This window comes from Uranotaenia lowii, chromosome 2, assembly GCF_029784155.1.
Source record: "Uranotaenia lowii strain MFRU-FL chromosome 2, ASM2978415v1, whole genome shotgun sequence".
NCBI lineage: Eukaryota > Metazoa > Arthropoda > Insecta > Diptera > Culicidae > Uranotaenia > Uranotaenia lowii.
Window position 1 is genome coordinate 353,600,517 of NC_073692.1, and position 11,186 is coordinate 353,611,702.

At 35.1% G+C, this 11,186-nt stretch overlaps 1 protein-coding gene across 1 annotated transcript in view; it reads right to left on the bottom strand.

Annotated features, from left to right (window-relative positions):
• Positions 1 to 1,546, bottom strand: part of LOC129743071 (protein phosphatase 1 regulatory subunit 12B-like) — a 186,006-nt gene extending 184,460 nt beyond the window's left edge. Inside the window, exon 1 of the mRNA XM_055735014.1 lies at positions 1,324 to 1,546. Within this exon, the coding sequence (XP_055590989.1) occupies positions 1,324 to 1,546 (223 nt within the window). The remainder of the gene's footprint in view (positions 1 to 1,323) is intronic.
• Positions 1,547 to 11,186: the final 9,640 nt, after the last annotated feature.

An 11,186-nucleotide genomic window follows, 5' to 3' on the forward strand; every position in this document is an offset into this window, starting at 1 on the left:
GGTTTTTTGGCTCGATGCACAGTTGTAGACGATGCACCCAGCTTATTTGCGGCATCTCGGAGAGAGAGGTTAGGGTTTCGCTTGAAACAACCGGCAACTCTCTTTGTCGTCTCAGCGGCTTCCGGTTTTCGATTTCTCCCTAATCCAGACTTCCTTGCTGTCGACAAACGTTCTCCAAACACTTTAATTACATTTGTAACGGTTGATTCGGCAATTTATAGCGATTTTGCCAGCTTTGCGTGCGAGTAGCTCGGATTTTCGCGATGCGCGAGCAAAATTTTGATACGCTGTTCTTCTTCCTTGGACGGCATTTTGACAACTGAAGAGTGAATTCCAAAATCAAAATGGGAGCAACATTCTACACACACACTCCTTCAAAATGAGGGGTGTACAGGTTTTTTTTAATGCAAAATTGAAAGAAATACGTCAAGTTGATATTAACCAAATGTTGACCGTATCACCCTTTAAATATCTTCAATTTTTGTTTCAAATGTGAGTTTTTATAGAAATATCACTTTTTTCATTCAAGTAATACTAAAATACTTAGGTGTGTTTTCAATGGTTTTTAAAACCCAATTTACCGCTTGGTAGTTATCAATATTTTTTCAAAAAATGTAAGAAATACTATGAAGACTTAAAGATCGATTCTTCTTACTTTTTTAGAGATCTCTGAAGGGAAAAGCTATTGTAAAATTTCATCTGGCATCCCGTATTGCGAGCATACTGTATTAGAGGTTTCGTTACGGTTATTCCCGTTGTTCAATGAAGCAAGTTGGAATTAGTCGAAACCGATCCAACTCGGCAGGAAGATCCGTGTCGACCTGGTAAAAATCGTTCGAAGTCAATTGGAAAGAGTCTGGTGATCAACTGTCAATCCATTTCTACACTATTTCGACTAAACTTCATTGAACAGACTTTCACTGAGCTAAAAAATCCCGACTTTTCAAAAAAATTACCGCATTTTCCCGTTGGATTTCAAATCCCGTCTTTTTCCCGCTTTTCCCGAATGGGTGTAAGTTGGATGTAGAAAGTTGGAATTCGAAAGTCAAAACAAGCTTTAAATTGGAAGCAAAATAATCAGGAATTATTACAGAAAGTATGATATTTTTAAGGTCACAATCCTTTAATGTGGAAGTTATTCATCTTTCACATTATAATAAACAATTTCAAACTCAAATGGACATTCGTTGAAGATTAAACGAAATGTTTGAATTATGGCATTTCCGTGGCCAACTGACGTGAATTCCTTTCATCGTTAGTGTTTTTTTTGGTGATTGTGCTCCGAATCTCATCTAAATTCATCAGCCCATATTGGGTACGTACCAAAAACAACTATTCTCGAGGTGTTTTTGACGAGAATTCTTTCGATCCATTCGTCATTTGATGACGCCTGCCGGCGCTGCTGGGACGACTCCTGTTGCACTAATGAATGAACGAGCACCACACCGGCTGGTTGCTTGCCCGTTAAAAATGTGGTGAATGGTTGGTTTTCTTTTTTCGGGGTTCGATCTAGCCAAGGTCGTTGACTGACGTTCGTTGTCGCCATCGTCAGTCAGGTTCAAGGTGAACAAATATCTGAGGCGGCAAAAATTGATATTTGAACAAGGTTTAGTGCCGAATTTTACCCCTAGAGGGCTTCATATGAAGAAGCAGTATTCGATGGATAAAGATGATTTTCACTCTAAAAAAATTTAAACTTTGAATTCAAATCCTGGATTCTAAATCGTTTAACAGTTATACATACAAACTACATAATGTGGCTTCAATCCAAATGTGCTGAACGTTCCACAGAATTCTTCGGCACTCAATCGACATCGGCTCTCAAATTACAGAATCAATAAAATGTCGGCCTACTTCTCTTTCGCCTCGTCAGTTGTAACTGAATCCAATACAAAAGCCTCCAATAAGCGGATTAGTCTACTCATAGTAGCTCCGCCATTGAAAAAGGGAAACGGCAGCACGGCTTCCAAACTCGCAAAATAGTGAAATGGCTGAAAAAGCTTCTTACTACTTGCCGAGAACCTATGCTAAATTGCCCAAATGGATGCCATTCGCTATCATCCATGTTTAATCCCTTAACACCCGAAACGGGACGAAATCGGCCATGATATTACAATCTGAAGAGCTTGAGTTGTGTTTCAAAGCTTTTGACTAGCGGCTTGTGAAATGGATATCCGAATTGTTTTTTTGTGTTTTTAAAACATTTATGCACGATACCCATTTTCCAACTGCTTCAAGCTGGAATAGAACAAATCGAATTCAAATAGGAGCTACCGTTTTTTTTTTCACAGCAAAATGCACCGGAGCAGCAATCATATCTCAATCAGTAAAACATCCGATGGTGGAAAATTCAATCACACATTGCTGCAGAGCAGATATTCATCCGAGACAAATCCGCAAACAGATCCGTAAACATTCAGCGGCACAAAATCCCGACATAACCCTCAGCCCGAAACCCCCCCCCCTGGAGGAGGACACAATCCAGATCGTCAACGTCATGCTCGGTCGGATGGCGAAATACTTGCCAGGGATTTTTTGCCCCGGAGGAGTTTGAGGAAAAACCAGCATCAAGAGCAAAGAGAAGACATGGAAATACCACACTCCTGCTGACAGACAGACGGGCATGAAAACAAACCTGCGATGGATTTGATTGGCGCTTCTGCCAAATCAAGACTGGCGTCGCTAAATTTGTCCTCCTAACCATATTATTTAACAGCGCCGTAGCTGTCGCAGAGTGTCCCGGATTTGTTTTCCTTTGAAGGGGGGCCTGGATGCGGTCCTGGGATCATTGAAAGACGAACCGGGTATTTAGACCGAATGTACGTATCGTATTTTTTTTTTCTTCCGAACCTTTGCCTCCGAGGACGACGACGACAAACGGTACGGTCGGTGTACAGATGAATGTGCCAAGATCGATTTATTTACACTTTCAATTACGGCCAATTTATCGTTCTCATCTCGGATGGCTGCAAGAGAAGGAAATGGCCCCCATTCACGCCTTCGGCCGTTCCCAGAGATTGGAATGTTGACTCCCAGAAGGAAAATCTAATGACGTACAGAATGGACCATGATTTAAATTCAATTTAACGATCAATCTAAGTCTGTGGGCCAGGAGCTAATTCATAACAACAACAAGAATCACTTAAATCAACCTCAAGAAGAGGGTAACCAAGTCCCACCACAAGTGGAGAAAGCCGACCGGATGTAAGGACTTTTGTAGTGACACAAGAGCAGGTTCTCGCAAATGATCCGCTCCCGATCCGGATATTTACTGTTTCATTGACACACTTCTCTCGGTTGGCCAATTTTCTTTACGGTTTGTCGTTCATTGTGGGAGGGTATCGTGGCGTCGTGGGACATGAAAAACATCTTAAGAATCTCGGGAGCTGATTTACGACGGTACATGGGAAAAAGAAAAAAAAACCCAGCAGCTTTTTTTCTCTAAATTGCAGAATATTTTATCCTGAGATATAGAGGTATTCTGATGGAAAAATTGGAAAAAAAATTTCCAATTCATGCCCGACGTTTCAAATGATTCAGATTTATATCACAAAATAACAAACCAATTATTATCCCATGCGCATTTTCGTTTTTATCATAAGATTATGAAAACCCCTTGGAAAACTTAATCCAAAATTCAAACTTTACGAGGTGTTCTCATAAAATAAACTAAAAGACTCATTTCTTATATTGTAATGCTGAAATGCACAATGCCAAAATAAAAAACGACGTGTTATTTTCGATATAAGTTTCCAAGATTATTGAATATGTATATTTTCCGTTTTGAGACTTTAGAATTCATATCATCGATAGATTCGTAAGTCTATGCCAAACTAGGTATACTGAATTTTATTAGTAAATATCTGGAGACTATAGTTGCATAATATATTTTTATCTGAACTCACCTGAAATCTTTTGAAAACGTTAAAGCTACCATAACATGAAATGAAAAGTGCTAGTGCGGCTAAATTCTTATGAACAAAAAAATTTCAACAACACACAACGGATTTAATTACGTCCTAATAAGTTTTGGTAGGAATTTTATTTTGTTTTTCTTTCTATTCGTATAACTTTCAGCATGACCTTCTACCCCCACCGTCCCCCACTTCCATGAAAAGCGCGAGGTATTCAACACTCACAAATTCTCTTCATTAACCTGATTATTTTCAGCTTTTTCTGAACTGGAAAAATTGTTTTATTGTTTCATTGTTCAAGAGTTTGCACAAATATTATTCCATGGCATCTCTGCCCTTAAAACAGTAGTGTTTCTGCTTGTGACTCTCAGGCTGAGACTAACATCACACTGAGATTCCAAAAGGGAAAATCTCACTCAAAAAAATCTCAACCTCATGAGATTTCGCAACCTTGCTTTCCACTGTCTTTGTGCTTTCGACTCTCAACATTGGACTGTCATCTTCCAATTTTTAACTTCTGACATTTGATCATTAACTTAACAGGAGGGAAAAAATTATATCAAGATGAAATATTTTGATACTCATTTTTTTCTATTCAGATGAGTTATAATTCAGTACTCGTAGTATGTTTATCCTACGAGGATGTATATCCCAAATTTAAAAAAAAAAATCTATGCAATCATAGCTAAATTATGTCAGTTTTTGATATGCTCCTATTAAGATTATATCTCGTTCAGATAACATTGGGCAGAACAAAACCTAATAATAACTCATCAAGATATTAATGTTTCAAGAAAAAATTCTAGCGAAATGTCTATAACCCATATTATTTGCTAAAACCATGCTCCAATTTTTGTTTCTCGAGAATGTCAATTAAAATAAGATATTTCTCATATTCAAGAAACTCATTGCCGAAAATTTTGAGAACAAAATTCTTATTGAAAAAAAAAAATCAATATCTCGTTGAGATATGTTTGAGTTATTATTTTGATATGCTCTCCTGATCGGGGGGCCTTCGAATTTCGCCTTTTGAACCCAGGGTGGCCACAACTTTTTCATTTTGAAATTCCCGGTTTTTTCCCGGTTTTCCCGGTCAAAAATTCAAGGTTCTCCAGACTTTCATTGTCAAATTTTGGTTGGTTGGTTGTTGGTTAATCGCCGCGATGTATTTTTGTTGAATTTTATCAACGTTTTTCGGCGAGTTTTACAAATTAAAAACGTATTTATACCATTTGTCCAGACGTTTCGAGCTACTCTGGTATTCGCTCCTCTTCAGTGGACAAAATTACTGGCTTTCGTCTATACTAATTAGTATAGACGATTTTTACTAATACTAATTAGTATATATACATTGTCAAATTTTGGCAGAATATAGCAAAATGTTCAACATATTCCATTGAATTGGTTGTGTCATAACACTTAAATCATTGAACACTTAGTCAAACTCGATTCTGTTTTAGGATTTTATCACATTTCCAAAAAATGAAAAAAAAAAACATCCTACACAAAATCTTTATGGATTTTTAATCCATGTTTACAAAAAAATTAAAATGGTGTGTTAGACAGGACTTTTTAATCAATCATTTGTCATGTGACATTCTATCAGTTACAGTCCATAAGTTATAGATACCCAGTGTGTTTCTACAGCTCACAAAATCCACGTCTCTGAGAATATTCAAAATTGTTCTTAGGGCGTTCAACCATGTAATTCCCTCGTCGTCATCTAAACATATCTTTGATGTTTAAAATACTAATAATCATCAAGATCTTGGAAATAAACTGTTATACATAACTTTATCAGTTTCTAAAATCTGTGAATATATGATTGCAAGACAAGATTCCCTGTTCTTTTGTGGATACAAAAATTCTCCATGACTAATTAAGGGTGAATTTTGAAAAATTACTAATCTTATCTAGAGGCAGTGTTTAGATTCTTCTAAAAATATTGCCAACACTAAAAATTATCGTTTCAAGAATATTAACAGTGTTAAGCATATTTACTGGGTAGTTATGAACAGATATAAGAACAGAAAAGAATTATTTTAGCTCATAATAACCTCAGTTGACCCTACCGTTTTCTGAAAAACTTGTTTTCTGTTTTCAGCCAAGTTTTAAAAAGATTTTATTGAGAATTCAGTCAGATTGTTTATACTGAAAAAGCCAATAAGGCCGGAACAAATTTCGAATCCTTCTTTTGTCACTCGGAGTTCTAACATCGCGAGGGGGCGGGGGATATTAGAAAATGATGCAAAAACTAATAAACTGGAATAAATTGCGAAAACTTGTATGCAAAAAAATTGCATACTATACTGCCCCTACTCGCATAACAGTCCCATTTGCATTTTCGTCATTTTTCATCTAAGCCGACAGTTCGTCCTTTTTGACATAGTACTTAAATATAAAACAATAAAAAAAGATAGTTTGTTCTAGAAATTTCTCAAAAAAAATTCAACTCGTGACTGTCCAATATGAAAAATAGCCGCATAAGAGTCCCATATATGAATTATCATGAGTTTAGTTAATAGTGATAAAAGAAGAAATTTATATTTGTTCCGGCCTATTTAATTGAAAAAAAAATTCTACAAACATGGTTTTTGCATCGTTTCAAAGTTCTAATTGTAGGACTTGGAAATCACGATCTCTATTTTGAATTCTGACTTCAAAAGTTGAAAAAAAAAACAGACAACAAGTTATATAGTCTTGACAGATCCATCAATAAATTAAATAATAGTTTTGGGGATGATTTATCAGCATATAAAAGTTTGAGATATAGAAAATTTTAATGCATTTTTTGAATTCGGATTCACCCAGATTTTTTTTTCAAATTAACGAATTTCAATTTTGAAACGAATATTAAAAAATGCAATAGGAATTCAAAATTATGATATCTTTATTTGTTATAACAAAATCAGAAGTTTCGCAATCAATTAAAATTAAAAAATAATCATTGTTTTTAAAATGACAATTTTTAATTTTGCAGTTTAAATTTATTAAAACTTGAATTAAACTACTTATACTATTTTAAAAAATGATTGAATTTTAAGTTCAAGATAAAATTTGGATTTTTAATTTAAATCGCAAATTTTGAAAGAATTTCGAAAAGGAACAAAGTAATTTTTTTGTTAGCATGATTCAGTACTTTAAAACATTGCAAACTACATTTATAATTATAAAATAATGATTTCATACATTATTTAAACAATTAATTGTTTGAAAGACAGATTTATTTTTCTGCAAAAACAATTATAGTTAAAGCACTGATTATACTGACAGGACACTTAGAACAAAAATTCGAACATTTTCTGGCTAATTGTTTTCGTCAAATTTAGCAGGTTCGCAATACCGCCGGTAGGTGGCGAACCTACCATTTTGCCGATTCAAATACTCAGTAGGAAAAATGTACCTGTTTAGCCCGATTTTATCGTCGAAATTGCCTAGTTTTTTCGAAAGTTGGTTGGCAATTTCTAACTGGGATAACATTTTTTCAAATCGATCGATGCGTACTCTGGAATCGATATTGCGTACTGTTTGAAAAATTATCCAACAAACGAAATCGAGTGTCCAGTCAGTATGGTCAGTGGTTAGAGGTCGATGTTTTCATAATTCATTCAGTAGAAGGTTAGCTTTGTTAAGCAGAAAATGTGGATTTGATTCAGTAAAAAAGGTTACAGTTAATTGTTCAACATACATTTTTCTTTGTGTCAGTTTCTTGGGGAGAAAATTGTGAAAAATAACTGTTCCGGTTAATGATAAAATTATAACATATTTTGTAATGTTTGCTGGAACTAACTTTAAGAATTTATGCAAAAACCAAGTTAAAAATAGACAAATAAGGTTTGACACCCAAGAGACGCAACAGTGTACAGTACATACAACCATGCTTGTCCAACACCTCGCAAACAGAACAGAGCAGAGAACAAATTACACTTTTATCATTTCGGTTTCCGAGTGCACTGCTCAGCCGATCAACGTTCACTTATCTTTTTGCCGAGTGCCCCCGATGGCGGTTGCTCTGACGGTCGGGTGGACGTCGCTCGCTCTAAAGAAAAGAGAAGGAGCTGGCTAGAAAATTGTGCTCTAGCGACGCTGCTGTGCCGCTCAGTGTATCAAGCCAGAAAGATTTCAATGCAGGAATGTTTTCTTAAAAAAAAGCCGCTATGCAGTGCGGAACAGTGCATCAGTCGAAGAGGTCCAATGTAGGTTTATGTATAAAATATTTTTGTACGTAGCCGGGCCGGGCACTTCCTGGCAAATTATTTGAAAAACATGGTGAAAACCGGGTAAATAATCTGAAATTTTCCATTCCATAAACCGAACAATATCCGGCCAAATCTGAGGAAATTCCAGACATTTATCTAGTGAAGAAAAACGACTTACATTTTTTTGTCGCAACACATCAGCAGTGTTACATTTATGTTTAAAGCATACGAAAGAAAGTTTTGGTTTGATTTTTGATGAAACAAACTTTCACAAATCCAATTTTCGACAAACAATTTTAAACTGAATTCGATTTTCTTGTTTTATTTTCCAAATAATGTGGATAAAACTGGGCAAAATCCAAGTAGTTTTTTCACAATATCCGGGCATCCGCAAATTGCTGTATACTTAGGTTTATGTAGTTTAAATATCGTATGTGGGTAGCATAAATTTACAAAAGCAGCAATACGCAAAGTAACATTTACTAAAATTATCCAAAAATCTTTGTCTTTTAAAAAACCATGAAAATTACGCAGGGATCTGGGACAAATTTTAGTAATAAAACTGCAAAACTTTCACAAATCGTTAAATTTAGGATTTATCTTCCTTTACCGCTATGCTTTTGATATTTTTTGACCGAAGAAAGCTTTCGTAGCTATAATCATTGGTCCTGGTGCAGAACATCAATCTAGAGGAACTCGCTCAGGAATGACCAGATAGGTGTTTGAGCAAAGTTGTTAATTCGCATAAATAGATTAAAAAATAGCGCGATAATAACAATAACTTTTTGTAAAGTTTTTTTTTTAATTTTTTTTTTCACATCCACAACAGAAAAATCTTTCAAATGAAAGGCCAAAGCTTACTACTGTTAGCTTGCTTACGATGATTTCATTTGATATTCGTCGGTGTCTCTGATGATGATAACGTTAATGTTTTTCAAAGTGCACCTGATGATTTTCAAATGAAAATCAAAATTTTCCATTTCAAACGAGAATGAAAATTTTTATTTTTAAGCGATTTTTTTTATTCTAGTTTTTTGTGATTTTAAACTATTTCAAAAAGGTTGATGATAAGTCCAACTGGCCTGCTGTGTTTAAGAATGTGTTGATCAAAAGTCGATCACGCTTCCTATACAGAGTAGTCTGTTGTACGGCAAAGGCGTACCACCACACTTTCATGCTTTCCAATAAAAATGCCCTAGACTTACAGTTTCAACACCTATCCAAACTTTATCCTACGAAGCTCATCTGATGCTTGCCTATCCGCCTATTCTTCATGCCTTTACAAATTCTTCTACCTAGCGTTTCATCTCGCCGCACGTGTCAATGAACATATTAAATAAATAAACTATTTCAAAAAGAAAATAAACCAAAAAATTGAAATTCATTTAATATTTATATTAATTTTTTATTTAAGTAAGAGGTATCGATTTTACAAGCAAAGAAAAATTCTAAAATTTGAAAAAATATGTTTTTTTGTTCATTTTCACAGCTTGAACGTTTTTTATATTTTTTTTTATACTTATAATCACTCATTTGAAGATTTTCAAAGAGGCATGAAAATGAAAGCAATCATTTTCAATCGAAATTTTTTTTCTTTCATTTGACTGTTTTGCGGACCGGTCTGAATGTTTTGTTCACTGCCTTTCATAGCAACCTAAAACTTGTAAGTTTTCATTTGGCAGCAAAAAAGTTATTCGATTGTGAACCTCCAAAGCAGTCTAGATTCAAGTGATTGAATGAAAATTGCAGACCATGCTCCTTGGATTAAGATTGTAGAACTTTGACATGTTGAGCAAAGTTGTGTGTTTTATTGAGATAAATAACTTTGTAGAAAAAACTTAAGCTCTAAAATACTAAACAAGAAAGTTATGATTTATATCTTGCTATTGGTGGACCTCTAAACTTTATATTTCATATCAAAATATGCGCTTTATTATACAGAGCAATATTGTCGAAGACACCAGCATTCTATCTTAACTACCTTTGGCGTTATTAATTTGGTTCCGTTAGATTTATTTTCTGCATTGTAAACTCTGACGCACTTCGAAACATCGATCCAGACGCAACCGATGAAGACAAACCGAGTTTTCTGTAAAGCTTCTCTTTCGCTCGAGTGCTAACGAATTTATCTGCACCGAGAACGCACTTCATCAGTTTGCTTGCTTATCTTGCCCACACTTGGGTGGACGCTTGGTCGCTCCGGAGGTAACTGAGCATTTTTTAAAGATTCTCCGTTTAGGAAGAGCACAGCGAAAAACATACACGCTCTTACTCTGAACGGGCAAATCTGAGGAGCGATGCCAAGCATGCATACAACTTTTAGAAACAATGAGCTAAGTTTTTTTTTTGTTTGTTTCGATTATAGTCGTTTTATCATCTTTATGGCATTCGCGACTTTATCAACGTTACAGTTGGCGGATCGTTATTGAAAAACTTATCCGGTACAACTGTGTTCGATGTTTACTCTTGGGCTCGAACTCGTGGACATCGGCTCAGGAGACAACAGACTTGCCAACTGAGCTATATCACAAGCCCTATGAGCTAAGTTATAAAATGCAGATTACAATAAAAACATGACATGTACATGTTTTCAAATCTGTGAAGCCTTTGTTTCAAAAATCGAATTTGCCGTCCTGGATTCGAATCATTTTCCAGATTCTGTCATTAGGTTTTGAAATTTAAATATTACTTAGTTTTTGGAAAAATCAATCATTAATAACTAACAAACCAACAACCCTCTTTAAAAAAACTGATTTCAAATTTATTTACTATCCTTCATTTGATAGAGGATTAATATATTACTTAGCTATTCAAGTTTCAAAGAACCAATACTTGAAAAAATGTCTCATGTTTTAAAAATACAATAGAATAAACGTAACTATTTCTGACATAATTCAAGAACATTTATGTGCTTTCGGTATCAATGATTCAAATTCTGTTGGGGGAAATTGTTCACCTGAGCACTTTACCGGTTCGGACACTGTCGAAGAAACTCGCGGACAACTTAATTCGAACTTCGGATTGTAAATTAATTACTCGCGACGGACTCTTATGTTGGGGCGGTATATTCACG